A 23630-nucleotide genomic window follows, 5' to 3' on the forward strand; every position below is an offset into this window, starting at 1 on the left:
TAACACTGATTATTTTGTCTTTTGTAATCTTGTCAGTTTCCTAGATTAGAAGTGAAAACTCAGAGTTGTTTAAATTTTCATTTCTCTTATTAGTGATTAAGAGCATTTTTAAAACATAATGACAGCTAACATACATATCATGTTTATGGTTTGCCAAGTACTTTACATAAGTTGTTTTATTTGGGCTTTGAAAAACCCTGGGAGGCAACGGGCCAGAGTGCATTTGGGTGGGGTTATGGGAGTATCAAGAGACTTGAACAATCCTGAAAGAGCATGAGAGGCTGGAAGTAGTTAAGGGTGGCAGCTCCTCTGACTGATGCTCCTCAACCTGTGATGGGGGAAGAATGAGCTACAGCTTTGGAAGATTGAGCCCCTGGACTAGAGTTTAGCCCAGTCCCTTCCCTCTTGGAGCTGCCTAGAGCCTTAGCCCCTTAGGAGAAGGTGAGAAGCCCAGCACTGTCCTGGGTCCTCTGCCCATCCACCTTGGCCCTTTAACTGTGGCTATTCCAAGTCACTGCTGGGAGGAGCTAAGACCCTGGAGTCCTCCCACTAATGGTCCCTCCAGGCCAGGGGGCAGAGGCTTGGAAAGCCATTTTGTCTAGAAGTAGCAGTTACTGGGGGACCTCACAGAAAGCTCAAAGTAGCCTGAGCATCAGTATCCTTGGCCTGTGGAGGAGAGCAGGGGGAGCTGGCTTGGGGGGCAGGGAGCCCATCTGCTTTTCATTGAAGCCAGTGTTCATTGTTCCTGCCTGTAATAAAATTTTTATTTTTAAGAGTTGAAAAAAAAAACCTTGGGAGGTAGGTGCTATTACTGTCTTTATTTTACCGATGAGGGAACTGAGGTTGAAAGAGGTCACATAGGAAGGCAAGCAAGAAGCATTTATTTGGCATCCTATTTTGTGCCTAGAAAGTATCCAAAGTGGGATTTGAACCTAGGTCTTCCTGACTCCAAGTCTAGCATTCAGCCACTGTACCATCTACCTACCTCATAGAATTCATCATCTACTTTTGTTTTCTTTTATAGATTTATAAATATTTATATTTATATTTACAGATGTGATATATAATATTTATAGGTATTTATATATCATTTATTATATATGAAATATTATATTTATAGATATTTAAATTATATTTATAGATCTTAACCATTTGGGGCATGACATAGATTTGTGCCAATTTCCTATAAATTTTGGAGATCAGACCTTTATCAGAGTAATTTAATATGAAGGTCTTCCCCATTTGACAGTTTCTTTCCTAATCCTAGTTATATTGATTTTGTTTGTGTGAAAGCTTTTTGTAGTGATAACTACCTTTTGGCAGCTCCCACTCATTATTCCCCCTTAGGGCCAAGCAGAACAAATCTGATGTCTCTTCTTAATGTTAGATCTCCATATATTTAGGGATAGTTTTCACAGTCATCTAACACTCTTGAGAAGTAGGCAGGGCAGGGATAATTATCCCCATTTTGCAGATGGGTGAACTGACCCCTAAGACAGGAAGATCACACAGCTAGCCAGTGGTACAACTACTGATTTCCCATCCACTCAGTCTATTTTTGCTTCTCCTTCACGTTGTCTCAACATATACGTACACATAAACTGCTCATAGAGGAGAGTGGATACTGACCCACTAAAACAGGTGAATAAACATTTCCAGCTGCCCAGCTCTCCCTGGTCAAAATAGGTTCTGGCCTCTTAACCTTAGCAGGCTCACACAAGTCCAAGGAGACTGCAGCCATTAGGACTTTCAAGTGCTGTATATATCAAGCTAGTTGAGGACCAGCAGACGAGTAGGGGTGGGGAAAATGTTTGGGGAGGTGGTTATCATGGTCAATCTCCTGGGAATAGTTTGCGCCATCCATTGTGAGGGATCTGACTTTGGTGTTGTGTTTTCTTGCTGGCCCAGGGGAAGGGCTCCAGATATTCCCAGGGCTCCCGGGCCATCTGGTGTGCTCTCTCCCATGCCTTTGGGAGAAGGCTGGTCCTCAGCAGCACATTCCGGATCTTGGCTGACTTCCTAGGATTTGCGGGGCCACTGTGCATTTTTGGAATTGTCAACCACCTTGGGAAAGAAAACGGAGTCTTCCAGCCAAAGGTAAGCAAACCCCGTGAGCCAAATGGCCCTCTCCAGGGAACAGGGAAAAGGCTCAGCCCATTCCCTCACCCAACAGGGACAGGGGAGCTTCTGTGGAAAGGCTTTTGTAAGAGACTGTCAGTGGGTCTGTAGCAGCCCCAGCCTAAACCACCCCCACTATAGGACACACAGCTAAATATATTGGAGAACATGGGGAGAGAAGGGGGAGGAAGAAGTTTCTAAAAGTAGTGACATAACAACCATGATGTAGAGAAGAAAGAGATCTGAACTTGGAATCAGGTAACCAGGGTTCCAGTTCTGCCTCAGATGTTTACTAGCTGTGTGACCCTGGATGAGTCATTCATTTCTCTAGACTTCAGTTCTCCCATCTCTAAAGTGAGGGGGTTGGATTTGATGACCTTTAAAATTCCTCTAACCTCTAAATCTATGATCCTGTGACTTGGGTTCAAAACATTGCCCTGACAATTAGTAACTATGTGACCTTGGAAAAGCTGCTTCCAATCTCAGAGTCTGAGTTTTCTGGCTGTTGTAAGAAGACTTAATAAATCATAATTTGCTTAATAGTAAAGCTGGCATTTATATAGCACTTCAAAATTTGAAAAGTACTTTATATCCATAATTGCAATTGCACCTCGCATCTACCCTCAGCAATAAGTTTTGCAGATATCATCCCTATTTTGTAGATGAAGAAATTGAGATTTAGAAGGTTTAAGTGGTTTGCCCCCATCATCTAGATAGTAAGGGGTGAAGGCAGGACCTGAACCCAGGCCTTCCTGTAAATCCAATGCTCAATCCACAACACCAAGCTAAGTTATTATTATTATCATGGGTTGCATTTCTTTCTAGAGAAGTCTGGTCTCTTCTTTTTAAAAATCTGTTTAGGAGCAGCAGGTCAGCTCGGTCGTGAAACAGCATTATTTCCCAAGAGGTGGTCTCTACTGTCAGAGAGTGGGGGAAGTAGTGATGCAGTTAATTTGGGGGTGTCCAGAGCACCTACGCCCCATCACTGGACCAGGAGCTGTTTGATTCCTTTTGGTCCCACAACCATGAATATGCCCGATACCTCCCTAATGCTCAGGGAACCAGGTGAATAATGGAAGGGGCTGCTTCCTAGCTACCAGAGCTTTAAATATTTATCTTCATGCTCAGGTAATGCCTTATATCTGTGCTCACTGATAGAGGTATTTCTGCCACCCCCACAGATCGTAATTTTTTGGTGCCTTCTCATTCTATGTGGTTCTTATCTGTGCCTTTCCTTAAATCCTCCCGCTAACAACCACTCTATGCACTGGGGGCCTTTCCCTAGCTCCTGTCATATATTTAGGATACAAATGTAACAGTTGCACATCTATCATCTCTCATTCTTGATACACAATTGGCCCTGTGCGCTGGGGGCCTTTCCCTAGCTCCTTTGATATACTTTGGATACAAATGTAATGGTTGAGCATCTGTCATCTCTCATTCTTGAGACACAATTGGCCCATCTCCTTTTTCAGTCATCTGTGGTGATGGTAGCGTAGAAATAATAATACAGTAACGTAAATAATACCTTGATGGTAGAGTGAAAATAGTGACAATATTTATGTAGCACGTTAAGGTTTGTGCAGCATTATGTGTGTGTGTGTATGTATATATATATATATGTATATATATATATATATATATGTGTGTGTGTGTATATATATATATATATAAAAATATATACACATTCACTGGATCCTCCCAACAACCCTGGGAGGTAGGTGTTGTTATTATCCCTATTTTGTAGATGTGAAAACTGAGGTACAGAGGAGTTAGATGACTGCAGGGTCACACAGTAAATGTCTGAAGCAAGATTTAAACTCAGCCTTTCTGACTCCAAGTCCAGCGCTCTTTTCACTACTTCATGTAACTGGATTTTCAGGTGGGGGGGGCAGAGAGAGAAGAAGAGTCTGGAATGAAGGTTCTTGTGTATTTATTATATGTAAAGATAAATTGGGGGTAGAGATATTGTCATGAAAAAAGCCTGTAAAGACTTGGAGCCAGACTAGCTCTGCTTCCTACCTGGATGACCTTGTAACTTAAGTGCTGAAGCCATTCCCTCATCTGTAAAATTAGGTAGTTGGACTCAGAGACCTCCAGGGTTTCTCCCATCTCCTAATGCTGGGATCCTATGTCTCGACTGCCGTCTTTCTTGTACAAATCACCATAAGTAAGATGCTGCGTCCCATTTGTCCCCACCATGCAGCTTTCCATGGACATTTGAGTTACATTCTTCTGAGATCGTGGCGTTCTGTGATCCATAATGCATCACCAGGAGAATATTGGTGGTAAAGAGATGAGTTTTGGATCAGGAAGCAGCTTGAGATCTTAAAAGCGCAGCATCATACTGTAAATAAATGTAGCCTATTCTCCTATTTGCCCCCTTCTGTCCATCTGTAGTATGTGTACCAGATATATGGACTAAACTGCCCTGACATGTAGTGGCTATGTGACAGAAACAGGCTGCTCTAGACACTTACTAGCGGTGTGACCCTGGCCAAGTCCCTTAACCTCTGCTTGCCTCAATTTTCTCAACTACAAAATGAGGGTAATAATAACACCTACCTCCCCAGATTGTTGTGAGAGTCAAATGAGATAATAATTGTAAAGATCTTAGGGTAGGCCTTCAAGTATCAAATCCCCTAATTCTTGGGGATTTTCTATTTGTCGTTCTCCATTTAAAGATTATGGTGTAATGTTTATGGGCTAACTTTTGTGTGTGTGTGTGTGTGTGCGCGCGCATGCGCGCACGGGCGCGCGTGTGTGTTTTATAATTATCAAGTCCTCTAATTCTCAGGGAGTTTACTGTCTTTTTTTTCCATGTAGAGGTTACAATGTATAGAGGCTATAATGGACTAATATATAGTTTATGTATTTTCTACTTTCATCGCTGGTCACTTGAGTCCTTTGCAGCTTCTGCATTTTCTATGGAGTGAAATGAAGACTGACTCATATACTCAATATGCATTTGTTACTTTGAAAGCTTACACAGGAGCTGGGGACTTTACTCCTAATGTCTGTGGAAGCCTAGGCATGACCTGTGTTCTGATACCTCAGGATAAATTCTGGGTGTAGGCAACAAAGTCCAAAGGAAGAGTATAAACTTGTATGGGCACTGCCCAGCCCTTGCCCCAAAGATTGACTCCTGATTGTGTGATTCTAGAGCTTGACAGTTCTGAACCATAGGTTTCAGTCATATATTTTGTATTGACTTTTCCCCAGAAGGTAAGCACCTTGAACCAGGGACCATCTGACTTTTGTCTATGTATGTTCTGCACCTGGCATAGTATCTGAAATATAGGAAGGGTTTGTTGAGCTGCATGATCCTGGGGATAAAAAAGCTCTAATCCCCATACTCATTTTTCATTTGGGTCTTTACAATCATTCCAGAGGCAAGTTTTTGAGGTTCCCCCACTCACACCCTGCCCTTCCCCCCCAGCATCCTGTTGGTATTTTGATTTAGATGATAGCACTACAGCAAAGAGCAGGCCCCACAGGGCAGTGAATGACACAGCCTCAAGGCTGTTTCTGTGGGTTTGGGAGAGATTTATTTCTTGCCTGGTCTGAGCTGCTGCCCTGCCCCCGAGTTTCCATGGGTCTGACTGGTCTGCAGATCTACTCTGTATTCTAGGACCATGCTCTCCTCCTTCCCTCCTCCAATCCAACATAACCACATAAGCACGGGGGCCTGGAGCCTTTAATCCTACAGCAGGGATTCTTAACCCTTTGTGGGTCATGGATCCCTTGAGCAGTCTATGGTCCCCTTCTCAGAACCATAGTTTTAAATGCATAAAATAAAATATGTAAGATTACAAAAGAAGCCAATTATATTGAAATATAGTTATAAAAAAAGTTCAGACCGCAAGTCAAGAACACCTATCCTAAAGAGAAATAGACATTCCAATTTAATGCTAAAAATGCATTCCTCGACTGTCCTGTTTTTTAAGAAATCCTGCTCTGGTTATTTGGTTCACTAGAAAGATCACTGAATGGGGACTCAAGAGACATGGGTGCGAATTCTGGCTCTCTCACTAATTGATGATGTAAGTCCCCCAGTTTCCTCTTCTGTAAATTGTAGGTTTTGAATTTGTGTCATAAGGTAAAACCCACTGAATTTGGAATAGGAGGACTTGGAGTAAAATCCTAGCTCTGTTGTGGGCTGCTTATGTGACCTTAAGAATCTCTTTCCTTCTCTGGAACTCAGTTTCCCCATGTGTAAAAAATGGGGATCAGGCCTTCCTTCCAGAGCTGGAGCAATGAAACTTTCATTCAATGATCTCTAAGGGCCCTTCCAGCTCAAACAGTCTATGAGTAAATCTTCTGATTAGAAATGGAAAGGATTAGTACGAGACTATTCATCTCACAGAGCTCCAAGTCTTAAAGAGCAATTGACACGTGTGGTTTTACTCATTCATTTACTCATTCATTCAACAACTGGTTATTAAGAGCCTACTCTGTGAAATGTCCTGAGCTGGCATTTTGTTTTGTTTTGAAACCGGAGCTTTGTCAGGACCATTGATTATCCAGAGCCAGAGGAAGGAACCTGAGAAAAGATGTTGACTTTGCCTGAGGTTTTTTTTTCCTTTTTAATCTAGATCCTTTGTCTTTTCCTCCACTTTTCTATAGCCAATTAATTTCAAATGATTATAAAATAGGAAAGTCACCACTCCTGGTGAGGACTGGAATTTCGTTTTCCCAATGAGGAAGAGACTCTAACCTCCTAACCACAAACAAGTGGGAAAAGAAAAAGCAGACACATAATTAGTGACTTGAATAATTGATGGCTCACCCTCATGTAATGCTATCCATCTAATGAGGCCCTGAACCTCAGGCAGCAGTTAATCCTCATAGGGTTTTGATTAAATTTCGTTTTGCCCAAGTTACAATTAATCCTCCATGCCTTGCTACAGGAGGTATGGGGGGAGAGAGAGATTCTACACCAGGGAATATGAAATTTAATTTCCCAGGCGGAATGACTTGTCCTCTGTTTGGGCATATTGTATGCTTTCAGAGGTTATATATTTTCAGCTTCTGCACCTGATCCAGGAACAGGGGAAGAATTCTGCTGCATAATAGCTAATTAATGATAGCTAATATTTATTCGGTGGTTTTATGTCTTTACAAAGTTCCTTACATGTATTATACCATCTAAGCCTTATAATAATCCTGTGAAATAAATACTATTAATATCCCCATTTTATAGATGACGAAATTGAGGTTGAGAGAAATTAATGACTTGCTCAGCATCCCACAGCTAGTAAGTATTTGAGGCAGGATTCCAACTGACTCCAAGTCTAGTGTTTTATCCATTATATCACCCAGCTACATTATCACCATCACCACCACCACCACCCCACTACCAGAGCAAAGGATCATGGCTTACCCTATGCTTTGAAAAGGTTCCATATAGGACAGAGGAATGATGAAAAGCAGGATTGTACCCTTCCTCATGACTTGGGGCACACAAACAGATTTTCTACACAGGGAATGCTGGGACTGGATGACACTAACTGGACTAGTAAGGCAGAACTTCTAGCTAACCAGAGAGATTTTGATTTCTTGAGAAGTCTCTGTTTATCACCCGTAGATTACAGTTAGAAAGCCCCTGTTTCTATTCTTCATCAGAGGGTTTATTTTGGAGCCGACTGGCCCTGGTGAAAGAGACCTGAAGGGTTTTCCTAGAATCATAGAGCTAGAGGTGGAGTTGGAAGGGATCTTCAAGGTGATCACATTGAGCCTGTTCATTTTATGGACAGGGAGAGTAGGTGCAGGGCAGCTAAATGACCTGCCTTGGGTCACACATTGGTTAGATGCCAGAGGTAGCATCTGATGAGAGGTTCTGACTCTGAGTCCAGCACTCTGTCCACTATGCCGTGATGTGATAACATTTGTCCGTCAGTCCATAAGGAAGGAGATTGGCCAGTGTCCCACTCAATACCTAACAGCCTTTCTCTCCCCTTCCCCCAGGGTGGTGTAGTGGCCTCAGTGCTCATTTTGAGTTTAAGGCCTGAGTTCAAGTCTTGGCTCTGCTACAAGGTCACCTTGTGACCTTGGACAAATCATCTAACATTTTTGCTCTTCTATTCCCTCATCTCTCATATGATATTAAATTAGGAGACCTTGAAAGTCGCTTCCAACTCTGAATAATCATAATGATTTATTATTAGCTAATTATTATCATTATTATTATTCCCTCATCTAAAAAATGCACTAGAACTAGAAAATCTCTAAAGCCCTTCTAACTCTGAATAAAAGCAATTGTTGTTTATTATTATCCATTAATAATAATAATGATGATGATTACGATTATCATTCCCTCATCTATAAAATCAGATGGGACTAGAAGACCTCTAAAGTCCTTTCCAACTCCAGTAATAATTATTTATTATTATTAGTTGATAATAATAATTGTAATTATTATTATTTTTTGCTCATCTGTAAAATGACATTGAACAAGAAAGTGTCTAAAGTCCTTTCAATGACTGCAACAACTAGCATTTCTATAGGTTTTTAAGGCTTACAAAGCTCTGTACCTATGTTAGCTCATTTGCTCTATTGATCCTGGAAATATTTTTCCCCAAGCACAGCCTAAATCTTCCACCCTGCAGCCTTGGCCCATGGGCAGACTTCTCTGGTATTGTAAACAGCGCAGCCTGGTTTCACTTCAGTTTCCAGGCCAGCAACAGTACATTGTCCTTGGCATAAGCAAGGACGAGCCACTTGTATTGTTTTGCTGGATTACTGGAGGTTTTGATGTCTCTGCCAGATCTTCCTTCCTCCCCTCTGACCTCCCTGCCTCCCCCACCTCCCTTCCTCCCCAGCGTGATACACGTAGGGGCCAAGAAGTCCTTCATCACTCACTCCCCCACCATCACGTGCAGTACATGCCACTGATTGGGGCCCAGGAGGCTGGGAAATTAAATTCATCCTCAGCCCCAGGTGTTGAAATCTGCCACTAGAGCCTGAGCTCAGAAAAGAAGTGTCAGAGGCTGATTCAAGGGAAGATGCTTCTGAAGGCTTAGGGAGGGGGAGGGGGAGGTGAGAAGAAAGGCTGAAGGAGGAGGGAAGGAGAGAAAGTGAATATAAATTGTCTTTCTATATCCCTTTGTCTTCCTATGTCTAAAGCTGTGGGTAGATGTGTGTGTGTGTGTGTGTGTGTGTGATGGGTAAAGATTGTCTTTTGTAAATATCATCAGGTCCCCTCCCACATATCAACCTCTATTTGCAGTTCATCTTTCCTCAGACCTGTCATAGAATCTGTCATGACACTATCAGAGATCTGAGAACAAAGCCTCTGATGCCTGGCCTAGATCGTTTGCTTCCAGCTGCCACATGTCAACCTCACCCAGCCTCCCTAGAGAGGAAAAGATGCTTTTCCAGTGTCCCAACTGGCCAGGAGGAAGACAGAGGAGTATACCCCATCCTCTGCACTTTCTGTACAAGGGCATAATGTGTGGATTTTAAAATAATGCAGATGCAAGAGTGTGATGCTCAAAACTATGGATGGCACCCTAACTGTGTGCCTGCCTTCAGAAAATATTATTTCGAGCTTAGCCCAAGCTGCTCCATGTACTATTTTAAATATAAATTTAGGCCCATAAGGCTCAAGAGCTAGAAGAAACATCAGAGGACAGCTATTCTGACACCCTCATTTTACAGACGAGGAAACTGAGGCCCAAAGAGGTTCAGTAACTTACCAATATGGTCACACTTGAAGCCAGGTCCTTTGACTCCAAAGTCTGTGTCTTTCCACTGCACTGTTTACAAAACAGATGATTTGCCAGCTTCATAGCTAACATTTAGCAACACCCTAGCAGAGGTTTATGGAAAGAGCACTGGCCATAGATTTATAAGGCCTAGATTCCAGTGCTGACTTTGCTATTTAATGCCTTGTTCCATTGGGTAAGATGTTCCATCTCCCTGAACCCTAGTACTGCAGACTCCCAAACGAGCTCCTGTGGCCAAATCTACCCGGAGCTTCCTGCCTAGATACCAGATTATTAGAATGCTTTTCAATGAGCTTCCCCAGTTGTGTCTGTGCCCAGTGAGGAAATGATACCATAGCATCCCCTGGGAATTAGCATTTTAGGAAAGCCCAGGTAAAGGTCCACTTTAAACAAAAAGACCCAAACTTGGGGAAAATAGGTGACATGTGTCTGATTCTGACAAGTCAACAGTCGAGTCAGAAACATTTTGTAAGTGGTTACTATGTGCCATGCACTGTGCTATGCATGATGGGGATACAAATAGTAGCAAAAAGAGAGTGCTTAGCCTCAAAGAGATTACATTCCTATGAGGGAAAATAACACAGAAATGGAGGCTCTGGGTGAAATTCATCCAGAGGAGAAGGTGATTTCAAAGTTTAAAGTGATGTTCCAGGGTGAGATACACGGTGACAAAGTTCAGAGTCAATGTAGAGACAGGAGAAGAAACATGGGGTGAGTGGGGTGTCTCGTGTCAATGTGAGTTAAAAAAAGATTCTGGTTTCCAAACCAGTCACAAGACAGGCATCTCCTGTCCCCTTGATAGTCAGAGATTTGTCTCTGATTTCGTTGCTATAGATCTCTGACTGAGGAAATGGTTGTCTCTATGCTTCCAGATTTCATTGTCTTTTTACTCTATTTTCACTATTTTTCATTTTTCACTATCTTTATCTCCAGCTCAGCTTTCCCCCAAGCGTCCCTGTGTTCTGATTCAGGAGACCTAGGCCCCCCATTCTGTCCTTCTCCCCCAACTAGTCTTTACTGTGCATTGCGGAGAGTATCTGTGAACTAGGAAGCACCCGGAGAGGACTCGTTATATCGTATGATGCTGTCTCTCTCTGGGGCTTGCATGATCCCTCATTAAGAACCTGTTGCTTCCCCTTGGTTTCTTGTTCCTGCTGTTCCTGAAGAGGAATCTCCCTTTAAGAGCTTGTGACATGATTATGTATATATGGGCATGTATATGCATGTTGGGTGTGGGGGTAGCTGTCGCCCCAAGGCTCCATCCTGATCTCTCTTCTCTCTATATACTCTCTCACTTGGTGACCTCATCAGCTCCCATAAGTTTAATTATTATCTCTAAGCAGATGACTTATAGATGCATATATCTAGCCCGTTTCTCTACCTAGACTCTAGTCTCACATCGCCAACTAAATAGTAGACATTTAAAACCATAGATATCTCCAATTCACGTCTCCCTGATGTACTTCTCCCACTTTTCCAAACTTTCTTATTTATGTCAAGGGTACCAACATTGTTCCAAGCACTCATCATTGTCCTCAGCTCCCCATTCTCCCACATCTCACACAATCACTCGCCAAGCCTTAGCAATAGGATCTCCACAACTCTTAAATCCATCCCCTTCTTTCTACTCATATAGCCACCACTCTGGGTACTCAACACCTCTCATCTGGACTATTCCATTACCCTCCTAACTGGTCTCTCTGTCTCCAATCTCTGCCTTTTATAATCTATCTTTCCCACCACTACCAAAGTGATTCTTCTATAGCACAGATCTGACCACGTTATTCTCAGTCTTGAAAAACTTCAGTAATTACCTATTACTCCAAGTATCAAATATAAACTCATCTGTTTTGCATTTAAATTCCTTTTTAACATTTGTTTTATTTTTAATTGATGGAATAAAACACGCATTTCTGTAATATAATATAATAAAAAGATTATTACTGCAAAACTATTATATACAACTTGCTATTCCTTTTAAAAAATATAATAAAGTTATCATGTAAATTTCCCTTTTTGCTCTTTCCTTTTTTTCATCTTTTTCCCCATCCCCCTGCCCTAGAGATATCTACTAGTAGACACAGATATGTATATATGTAAAATCATTTTTTTCTGCATATAGTTTATTTAATATTTTAGTTTTCAACATTGACTTCCACAAGATTTTGAGTTACAAATCCTCTTCCCATTTCTCCCCTCCCTCCCATTCCAAGATGGCATATATTCTGATTGCCTCATTCCCCAGTTAGCCCTCCCCTCTTTCACTCCATTCCCCACCCCATTCCCTTTCCCCTTACTTTCTTGTAGGGCAGGATAGATTTCTATGCCCCATTCCCTATATATATATTGTTTCCCAGCTGCATGCAAAAAAAAAATTTTTAAGCATCTGCTTTTAAAACTTTGAGTTCCAAATTCTCTCCCCTCTTCCCTTCCCACCCACCCTCCCTAGGAAGGCAAGCAATTCAACATAGATCACATATGTATCATTATACAAAACACTTCCACAATGCTCATGTTGTGAAAGGCTGACTATATTTCCTTCCATCCTATCCTGTCCCCCTTTATTCACTTTTCTCCCTTGACCCTGTCCCTTTCCAAATGTGTTTGCTTTTGATTACCTTCTCCCCATCTGCCCTCCTTTCTATCATACCCCCCTTTTTATCCCCTTCCCCTAACTTTCCTGTGGAGTAAGATACCCAACTGACTGTGTATGTCATTCCCTCCTCAAGTTGAATCCGATGAGAGTAAGATTCACTCGTTCCCACTCACCTGCCCCCTCTTCCCTTCCACAGAACTGTTTTTTCTTGCCACTTTTATGTGAGATAATTTATCCCATTCTATCTCTCCCTTTCTCCCTCTCTCAATATATTCCTCTCTTACCCCTTAAATTTATTTCATTTTTGTAGACATCATCCCCTCATATTCAACTCATCCTGTGCCTTCCGTCTATATTCCCTTCAACTCCCCTAATACTGAGAAAGGTCTCCTGAATTACACACACATATTTTCATAAGTCCCTTATGAATTCTCTTTCTTGTTTACTTTTTCATGCTTCTCTTGATTCTTGTATGTGAAAGTCAAATTTTCTATTCAGCTCTGGTCATTGAGAAAGTTTGAAAGTCCTCTATTTTATTGACAATCCATATTTTTCCTTGGAGTATTATACTCAGTTTTGCTGATTCTTGGTTTTAATCCTAGCTCCTTTGACCTCTGAAATATCATATTCCAAGCCCTTTGATCCCTTAATGTAGACGCTGCTAGATCTTGTATTATTCTGATTATGTTTCCACAATATTCAAATTGTTTCTTCCTGGATGCTTGCAATATTTTCTCCTTGACCTGAAAACTCTGGAATTTGTTGACAATATTCCTAGGAGTTTTCTTTTTGGGATCTTTTTCAGGAGGTGATTGGTGGATTCTTTCAATTTCTATTTTACCCTCTGGCTCTAGGATATCAGGGCAGTTCTTGATAGTTTCTTGAAAGATGATGTCTAGGCTCTTTTTTTGATCATGGCTTTCAGGTAGTCCAATAATTTTTAAATTATCTCTCCTGGATCTATTATCCAGGTCAGTGGTTTTTCCAATGAGGTATTTCACATTGTCTTCCTTTTTTTGTTCCTTTCATTCTGTCTTATTTGCTCCAATCTAATTTTTAAGGTAGTATTTTCTTCAGTGGTCTTTTGGATCTCCTTTTCCATTTGGCTAATTCTGCCTTTCAAGGCATTCTTCTCCTCATTGGCTTTTTGGAGCTCTTTTGCCATTTGGGTTAGTCTATTCTTTAAGGTGTTATTCTCTTAAGTATTTTTGGGGGTCTCCGTTAGCAAGTCATTGACTTGTTTTTCATAGTTTTCTTGCATCACTCTCATTTCTCATCCCAATTTTTCCTCTACATCTCTTACTTGCTTTTCCAAATGTTTTTTGAGCTCTTCCATGGCCTGAGCCCAATTCATATTTTTCTTGGAGGCTTTTGATGTAGGCTCTTTGACTTTGTTGACTTCTTGTGTCTGTATGATTTGATCTTCTTTGTCACCAAAAAAGGAATCTAGAGTTTGAGTTTGAGTCTGTGTTTGAGTCTGAGTTTGTTTTCGCTACCTGTTCATGTTCTCAGACAACTTACTTGGCCCTTGAGCTTTTTGTCAGGATATGACTGCTTGTAGAGTAGAAAGTACTATGTCCCAAGCTTTAGGGTCCAAGCACTGCTGTTTTCAGAGCTACTTCTACTCCACCATCACTCCAGGCTCTGCTACAGCAGAGTTCCTCCTCCCCCAAGAACTGCTAGCCAGGACTGCAATTCAGATCCAAGCAGGGCCCAGCAAGAGAATATGCCTTTGTGCCCACAAAGTGCTCCTTGCACTCCTGCTCTGATCCCCTGCTAGATTCCTCCCACTGTGTGAGCCAGGGACTCAGGAGGCCACTGATGCTGACACTGATGGTCTGGAGGCAACCTCAGGAGCTTCCTGCTGCTGCTACTGCCACCACTGCATGACCTCCTCCACCCCCAGAGCTGGCAGCTGGACCACTCTGAACTCAATCCCTCAGTTTCCCCCTAACCTGTTCTTTGGCATTTGTGTGTTAAGAAGTCTGGTAACTGCCACAGCCCACTGTTTCATGGCCCCAAGGCCTCTTGCAGCTGGCTGACTCTGGATCTGGTCTCTCCCAGCGTGGCCTACGCTGGGTGGCCCTCCGCTCTCACCACCATGTGATAGGCCCTTCCCAGTGACCATCCAGGCTTTCCTGGGCTGGAGATCTGTATCCCTCTGCCATTTCGTGGGTTCCGCAGCTCTAGAATTTGTTCAGAGCCATTTTTATAGGTGTTTGGAGGGATTTGAGGGGGGGGGAGCTTAAGCAAGTCCCTGTTTTCCTGCCACCATCTTGGCTCCGCATATGTAAAATCATTCTATACATACTTCTGTTTTAAAACTCCTTTTAAACCTGACTATAAACTACCTTTCCACCCTTATTATATTTTCATCCTTATGTACTTCTTCCCTTTGTGTGCTCTTTGATCCAGACAAATTTGTCTTCTTTCTGTTCCTTACCTATAACACTCCCACCTCAGCAACTTTACACTGGCTGTATCCTATTCATATCATACACTCCGTCCTCACTTCTGCCTATTAGAATCCCTGGTCTCTTTCAAAATTCAGTTTATGAAATCTTTCTGTATTAGCTATCCCCAGATGCTAGTTTCTAGTGCTTTCTCCTCAAAATTATCTTGAATTTATCTATTTTTGTACATGCTTTTATGTGTTCATGTTGTTTCTGATAAAATATAAGCCCTCTGAGGTCAGGAATACTTTCACTTGTGTCATTGCACTTCGAACACTACCTAGCATTTGTAAGTGCTTAAGAAATGTTTGTGGCTTAATTGACTAATTAGCACGCTGTAAACAAAATTATACTGTGCCAGGTAGCTGAAAGCCTGGAGGTCCTTCCTCTGACATTGTGAGGCCAGAGATTTTCCTGCAGACTGGTGAGCAGGAGACTGCTAAAGATAGGAATACATTTGCCCTATTTCTCCTTACTTTGTTCGATGGGATTTTCATTTAAAAGCTAGTGAGCTCAATTCATTTCTCAGGAAGTAAACTGTTCCATCCTCATGCAAATATTGATGTGGTTCTGTCCGTGAGTGCCTGTTTACCAAGATCAAAGTGTTTCTTATAGCTGCCTATGCTGTCTCTGAAAGAAACACTTGTTCCCTGGTGTCTTTAGCAAGAAAATTGTTTTCTTGGTTGCCTGTTACAGGCAGGACCTAGTTGAGAACTGCATCAAACACCAGAAGCATGTAGTAGACATTTAGACTCCAAAATGGCAAAGCTGGAAGTGACCTGAGCATTCCACTAGTCCAATCCACTCATTTGGTAGTGGAGGAAACTGAGGCCCAGGAAGGGAAGGGGATGGATTTTCCTGCTGTCACATAACTGAGTGGCAGAGCTGGGAACTGAACCTCATTATTCCCAAGGCCTTATTCTTTCTGCTATAGTATGATGATAGAATTATAGGAGATCAGGGGCTAGGGGACTTCTGTCTAAAAGGAATACGTCTTTCCACTTGCCTCACTGGGAGAGCAATGAATGGCTAAGTATTCTCTGGCTGTCTTCAGTTCTTGAGCACCCATAACTCCCCTGCCCTTCTCAATTGCTTCCTATTAGTATGAGGAACAATCTTGGCTGACTACATTTTAATGACAGAAAATAGATAACATACATCCAGGGATTTGTTCCAACTGCTCTGACTTCAGCTAATCAGCGATTTGCTCAGTGTCTCTGATGCTTCACCAGGGGACCCGGGCTCGGCAGCAAACTGCTCACAGCAGTGCCCAAGCACAGAGAACCAGAGATCCGGGGCCTAGGGTGACAATCTGGCCCCACTCCCGTGGTCCACATGTCGAGGGGAAGAGGGCCTCCCTTTAAGTGGATAGAAATGGTTACTTCACTTTATCCATCAGCCCAAGTACAAATATGCATCCTGCACAACTATAGCATGGCTTAAACAGCAGCTTGTGTGAAAACAGTGTCAGGCGTTTTAGTGGATTATAAATACAATCCACAGTCAATGCTGAGACATGGGATTAAAGGATGCATTGGAAGAGGCGGAGTGTCTGGAACCAGAGTGGTAAGAGCCTCAATATATTTTTCCCTGGTCCAACCACATCTTAAGATTTGTTGTTGTTGTTCAGTTACTTTCAGTGGCATCCAATTCTTCGTGATGCCATTTGGGGTTTTCTTGGCAAAGATATCAGCATGGTTTGCCATTTTCTTCTTCAGCTCATTTTACAGATGAGGAAGAAGTGTCAGAGGCTGGATTTGAACTCAGGTCTTCCTGACTCCAGGCAAGGCACTCTATACACTGTGCCCTCAATATCTGAAGGCACCTTTCATGAAGTTGACAAGCTGGAGGATGTACAGAGGAGGACAAACAGAATTGAAAAGGGACTGTGAGCCATATCTTACATGGACTGACTAGAGGATGCTTAGCCTAAAGAAGAGGAGACTTGGGAGAGACATAATAGCTCTTTTCATTTATCTTAAGGGTTGTTTCCAAAGGGCAGACTAGGAACAAAGGGTGGAAGTTGTAGAAAATCACACTAAACCATAAGTTAAGGGTGGGGGGAATGGCTACAATGGGTTACTTCACCTAGTCATAGTCATGGTCATAGATCTAAAGCTGGGAGAACTTTAGCAATCATTTAGTCGTATCATTTTACAAATAAGGAAACTGAGACCCAGAGAGGCTGACTTTCTTGCCCAAAGTTACCTGAGTAGAAAGAAACAGAATCAAGATTTAAAAGGAGGATCTGTGACTCTAAGTTCACAGAAATCTCTAAGCAAATTCTCAATGACTTCTCAGGAAAATTGTAGAGGGAATTTCTGTTGAGACACATATTGGACTACATAGCCTCCAAAAATCTGTGACTATTCCTACCAGTGACAGTCCATGTCCTCTTCCATCATACAAAGTGCCCCATAAGTCTGCCTAATAGTGGTGCTACTTGTCAGTGATGACGTTTACTTCCAAATTGTGCTTTTCAACCAACAGACTAAGTTCCTCGGTGTTTACTTTGTCTCATCCGAAGAGTTCCTTGCCAATGCCTATGTGTTGGCTGTGCTCTTGTTTCTTGCCCTTCTGCTACAGAGGACATTTCTGCAAGCATCCTACTATGTCGCCATTGAAACTGGAATCAACCTAAGAGGAGCCATACAGGTATGGAAGGGCATTGGATGGGTGTGTGTTGACTTTCTCAGTATATCTCTTCTCTTTAGCTTCAACAATAATCTCAACTCACAGTTCTGAAAGCATTTTAAAGGTTTTATTTTTAAAAAGTGTTTTGCTCCCAATAGTCCTGTGAGATAAACAGTATAAGTATCATTACCCCCAGTTTGAATATGGGGAAAGACAAGGTGAAAGAAGTAGAATGTCTTGCCCAATGTCACATAGCTAGTAAGAATTAGAGTCAAGATTTTAACCCAAGCCTTCTGAGTGTAGGTCCTGTGTTTTTGCCTTTACACCATATGACTTCTCAAGGAAGGCTACAAGCTCCTCAAATGATTCTCTTCCAGTCTCATCTCCACAGACCCTCCCAAACTATCTTCTGTTATTGATTGAATTTAATGGGGTTTTATTGCTATCTTTTGATTTTTCCTTACCTAGAATTCCTCCCTCTCCCTATCCTAGAAAACTATACTTTATAACAAGAATTTTTTAAAGAGAAGAAAAAGAAGACAAAAAGTTCAGCAAAACCAACTGAAAAAATCTGACCTAATATGCAGTGTTTAATACCTATTGCCTCTAATCTCTATCAAAGAGGGAAGGAAATTGTCTTCTCATATCTCTTCTTTGGGGCCACACCTATTCCTCGTAATTTTGTAGCAGTCAGTTTTGATTGTTTTTGGTTGTTCTTTCCCCTTACACTGTTGTAGTCATCAAGTATATTGTTTTCTTAGTTCTGCTTACTTCACTCTGCATCAGTTCATGTAGATCTTTCTATACTTCTCAGTATTCATCACATCCATCATTTCTTATAGTAGAGTAATGTTCCATTATGTTCATGTACCACAGTTTGTTTAGCCATTGCCCAATTGATGGACATCTACTTTGTCTCCAATTCTTTGCTACCACAAAAAGTGTTGCTACAAATATTTCAGTGTATATGGAGCCTTTCTTTTTGACAACAATTTCCTTAGCATATATGCCTTGCAAAGAAATCTCTGAGTCAAAAGATATGGACATTTTGTCACAGAATTCCAAATTGCTTTCCAAAATTGTGCCAGGGAATTATGGAAGGATGGCAGTTTGTCAGGACCTAGAGAAGCTCAGATTCCCTCCTTCCCCTGCACCCAACACCCAAATAAAGCTCTAAAAATGCAGCAGAAAGAACAATGATAAAACAAATCAAAGAGAATTAGCTACAAACTGCTTCATTCTGTCCACGACTACGCAAACAGACTGTCAGATTCCTCTGGAAGCATGGAACTAAACTAGCTAGAGTAGGTAGAAGGTAAAGTGTAAAATAACATGGTCCCATATTAGGAGATAGGGCCAGAGCATCATCTAGTGCAGGGATATCTAGGGAGCCCTGCCAAATCAGGAGACAGAGCCAGACCAGCATTCAGGTAGCCCCAGTTCAATCTAGCATTGAGTAGCCCCAGCATCTAGGCAGTCTGGTCTTGAGCCACAGCAGAAGACAAGGGAAGATGGTTCCTTGAGAAGGCAGAGCTAAGACTTAGAAGACACCTAATTAAATCTGTAATTCAAACTCTTGTGAAAATCAATGCTGAAAACAAAATATGTTAAATAAATAAATTTAAAAAAGAAAAAAAAGAGTAAAATACAGGGAGAAACATGGAGGGGGGCCAAAATCACAAAGATAGTAAAGCTAGATTCAGATTTTAGGATACAGAACAGACTATAAGTGCTAGAAGGGACCTTAGAACATAGAATGTTAGAACATAGGACATAGAATATTAGAGGTAGAAGACATGCTAAAAAAAAAAGAAGACACCTAACTTTGGATCAAGCAAGGCCTGCCAATACTAGCTGGGAGTATGGGAGTGGAGTTTGACCCAAGCACAAGCCCCCAGTCTAAAACCTAAGGCTGGAAATATGAGGAAACAGAAGAAAAATGTTTAACACAATAAGTAAATATCTTCTATTGAGAGAAACCCAAGGGGGTAAACCAGAAGAAGAGAGTATCTCTACAACTCAGCCAAGTAGTGAATCAGAGAAGACATTATCCCAACCACTGGGAAGAAATGAAGCAACTACAAAAAATAAAAGAGCTAGAAAGAAAAGAATGGCAAGGAAAATGAATGCCTTAGAAAAGACCTCAGCCAAGAATTGAACACCCTGAAAATTAGAATGGACCAAACTATAAATGACTCCATAAGACAAAGGGAATAGTTGTACTAACTCACATCTCCACCAACAATGCATTAGAGTGCCTTTTTTCAGGATCACTCCGGGGGGGCAGAGCCATGATGGCAGCTGAAAAGAAGGGACTTGCCTAGGGCTCTCCTGCAGGACTCTCCAAAAACCTATAAAAATGGCTCTGAACAAATTCTAGAACTGCAGAAACCACTAAATAGCAGAGGGAAGCAGGGCTCTGGCGCAGGACAGCCTAGATGGTCACTGGGTAAGTCTATCGGGCAGGGAGCTGGGAGCAAAATGGAGCAGAGCCCAGCATGGGCTGTGCCCAGATCAACCAGACTAGGAGCCAGGCGGAACAGGCCCTAGCACCCTGAATCAGTGTCCTGTGGCAGTTACCAGACTTCTCAACCCACAAACACCAAAGACAACAGAGGTTAGTGGGAAAAGCTGCAGGAGACAGAGTGAAAGGAGTTCACAGTTCAGCCACCATCCCAGGAGCCGTGGGGGTGGTGCAGCTACAGAACTACAGCTGCAGTTGCTTCCGGCCCCAGGCCCACCTGGTGGGAGGAATTAAGTGGCAGATCAGAGCGGCAGTGCAGAGCCTGCTTAAGATCTGAGTCAGGTCCGGGTTGGCGGTTCTTGGGGGAGGAGGAGTGCTAGTGTGGCAGAGCTTGCTGTGTAGAAATAGCTCTGAAAACATAGTACTCTTTACTCTACAAGCAGTAATACCCCAATGAAAAACTCGAGGGTCAAGTAGTTGGCTGGGAACATGGCCAGGCAGCAAAAACGAACTCAGATTCAGACTCAGACTTTAGAATCTTTCTTTGGTGACAAAGAAGACCAAAACATACACCTAGAAGAAGTCAACAAAGTCAAAGAGCCTACATCAAAAGCCTCCAAGAAAAACATGAACTGGTCTCAGGCCATGGAAGAGCTCAAAAAGGATTTGGAAAAGCAAGTTAGAGAAGTAGAGGAAAAATTGGGAAGAGAAATGAGAATGATAGGAGAAAACCATGAAAAACAAATCAATGACTTGCTGAAGGAGACCCAAAAATACTGAAGAAAACAACACCGTAAAAAATAGACTAACTCAAATGGCAAAAGAGCTCCAAAAAGCCAATGAGGAGAAAAATTAGCCAAATGTAAAAGGAGGACCAAAAGACCACTGAAGAAAATACTACCTTAAAAATTAGATTGGAGCAAGTGGAAGCTAGTGACTTTATGACAAATCAAGATATTATAAAACAGAACCAAAGGAATGAAAAAATGGAAGACAATGTGAAATACCTCATTGGAAAAACCACTGACCTGGAAAATAGATCCAGGAGAGATAATTTAAAAATTATTGGACTACCTGAAAGCCATGATCAAAAAAAGAGCCTAGATATCATCTTTCAAGAAATTATCAAGAAGAACTGCTCTGATATTCTAGAGCCAGAGGGTAAAATAGAAATTGAAAGAATCCACCGATAATCTCTTGAAAAAGATCCCAAAAAGAAAACTCCTAGAAATATTGTCGCCAAAATCCAGAGCTCCAAGATCAAGGAGAAAATACTGCAAGCAGCCAGAAAGAAACAATTTAAGTATTGTGGAAATACAATCAGAATAACACAAGATCTAGCAGCTTCTACATTAAGGGATCAAAGGGTTTGGAATGATATTCTGGAGAATCACCTACCCAGCAAAACTGAGTATCATGTTCCAAGGCAAAATATGGAGTTTCAATAAAATAGAGGACTTTCAAGCTTTCTCAGTGAAAAGACCAGAGCTGAATAGAAAATCTGACTTTCAAACACGAGAATCAAGAGAAGAATGAAAAGGTAAATAAGAAAGAGAAATCACAGGGGACTTACTAAAGTTGAACTGTTTTGTTTACATTCCTACGTGGAAGGATGATGTGTATAATTCATGAGACCTCAGTATTAGGGTAGCTGAAGGGAATATACATATATGTGTATATATGTGTGTGTGTGTGTTATGTGTGTGTGTGTGTGTGCATGTGTGTAGACAGAGGGCACAGGGTGAGTTGAATATGAAGGGATGATATCTAAAAAAATAAAATCAAATTAAGGAATGAGAGAGGAATATATTGAGAGAGGGAGAAAGGGAGAAATAGAATGGGGTAAATCATCTCGCATAAAAGTGGCAAGAAAAAGCAGTTCTGTTGGGAGGGAAGAGGGGGCAGGTGAGGTGAATTGATTGAATCTTGCCCTCATCAGATTTGACCTGAGGAGGGAATAACATACACACTCAATTGGGTATCTTACCCCACAGGAAAGAAGGAGGAAGGAGATATAAAAGGGGGGATGATAGAAGGGAGGGCAGATAGGGGGAAGGAGGTAATCAAAAGCAAACACTTTTGAAAAGGGACAGGGTCAAGGGAGAAAATTGGATAAAGGGGGATAGGATAGGAAGGAGCAAAATATAGTTAGTCTTTCACAACATGAGTATTGATTGTGGAAAGGTTTTGCATAATGATACACATGTGGCCTATGTTGAATTGTTTGCCTTCTTAGGGAGGGTGGGTGGGAAGGGAAGAGGGGAGAGAATTTGGAACTCAAAGTTTTAAAAGAAGATGTTCAAAGAAAGTTTTTGCATGCGACTGGGAAACAAGATATACATGCTATGGGGCATAAACATCTATCTTGCCCTAAAAGAATGTAAGGGAAAAGGGTTTGGGGGGATGTGGGGTGACAGAAGGGAGGGCTGACTGGGGAACAGGGCACTCAGAATATTTTCCTTCTTGGAGTGGGGGGAGGGTAGAAATGGGGAGAAAATTTGTAATTCAAACTCTTGTGAAAATTAATGCTGAAAACTAAAAATATTAAATAAATGAATAATGATTTAAAAAGAAAAAGAATCACTCAAGCATTGGCTATTCATGATTTTTAGTAAGTCTCAGCATTTTCTAGATTTACATTTCTCTTCTTAGTAGTGATTTGGAGCATTATATGTGATTTTTAATGGATTATGATTCTTCTTTTGAGAACTGTTTGTTCACATCCTTTGAAAATTTTCTATGGAGAAACAGCTTTTGTTGCTGTTGTTCAGTCATGTCTTACTCTTTGCAAACTTGTTTGGGGTTTTCTTGGCAAAGATGCTGGAGTGGTTTGCCATTTCCATCTCCAGCTTATTTTACAGATGAGGAAACTGTGGTAGATGGGTAATTGACTTGCCCAGCATCACACAGCTAGGAAGTATCTGAGGCTGGATTTGAACTCAGGTCTTCCTGATTCCAAGCAAGGCACTCTATCCACCATACCAATTCTTCTGTTTGTTCATATCCTTTGATAGTTTTCTACTGAGGAATAGCTTTCGGTCTTGTGTGTTTTTGTTAGTTGTGTACATATCTTGGTTTGTTTGATTGATTTTCTTATTGGACTTTAAATGTGTGTTAAGGAATAACTTTTTTTAAAAGCTTTTTATTCTCACTTTAGCTGTTCTGAAATAAGAAAAAAATTGAAAGTAGTTAGAAATTCTCTATCTTTGAAAAGGCTAGAACTGGAGGCTTCCAAGCAATGAGACCCCTACACTGTTTGCTGGGCCACCTCACTCCTAATGTAGCTCCATTCTTAGGTCAATTTTGAAGGGTTAGCATCAATGTAGTTCCTTTGTACACCAGGGGAATATAGGAATTAGTCCATTAAAGTCTCAGACACTTGCAGGCTCAGTAGAACCCAGAAAGGTTATTATTAAGTTTCAAATGCAACTAGGGAAAAAATCACTCGAGACCCATGGTGCTAACTGATTTCATGGAAACAGGAGCTTGAAACTGTTCTGGAAAAGTCTTATAAGAAATAAGGGCATGACCAAGGTCATAGTCTTGATAGTCATGCTGACTTAATCTTTTCCTTAAACTGAGCAAGTATGAAGTAGATCTGGCATAATGAGAAAAGTGTCAGGATGAGAAGAATAGTA

At 41.5% G+C, this 23630-nt stretch overlaps 1 protein-coding gene across 1 annotated transcript in view; it reads left to right on the forward strand.

The window, feature by feature from the left end:
* The window catches only part of ABCC8 (ATP binding cassette subfamily C member 8), a 139349-nt gene that overhangs the window by 22615 nt on the left and 93104 nt on the right, over positions 1 to 23630 (forward strand). The window contains exons 6-7 of the mRNA XM_036763754.1: positions 1909 to 2097; positions 17385 to 17549. Coding sequence (XP_036619649.1) covers positions 1909 to 2097; positions 17385 to 17549 — 354 coding nt within the window. The remainder of the gene's footprint in view (positions 1 to 1908; positions 2098 to 17384; positions 17550 to 23630) is intronic.

This window comes from Trichosurus vulpecula, chromosome 6 (genome assembly GCF_011100635.1).
Source record: "Trichosurus vulpecula isolate mTriVul1 chromosome 6, mTriVul1.pri, whole genome shotgun sequence".
Lineage (NCBI taxonomy): Eukaryota > Metazoa > Chordata > Mammalia > Diprotodontia > Phalangeridae > Trichosurus > Trichosurus vulpecula.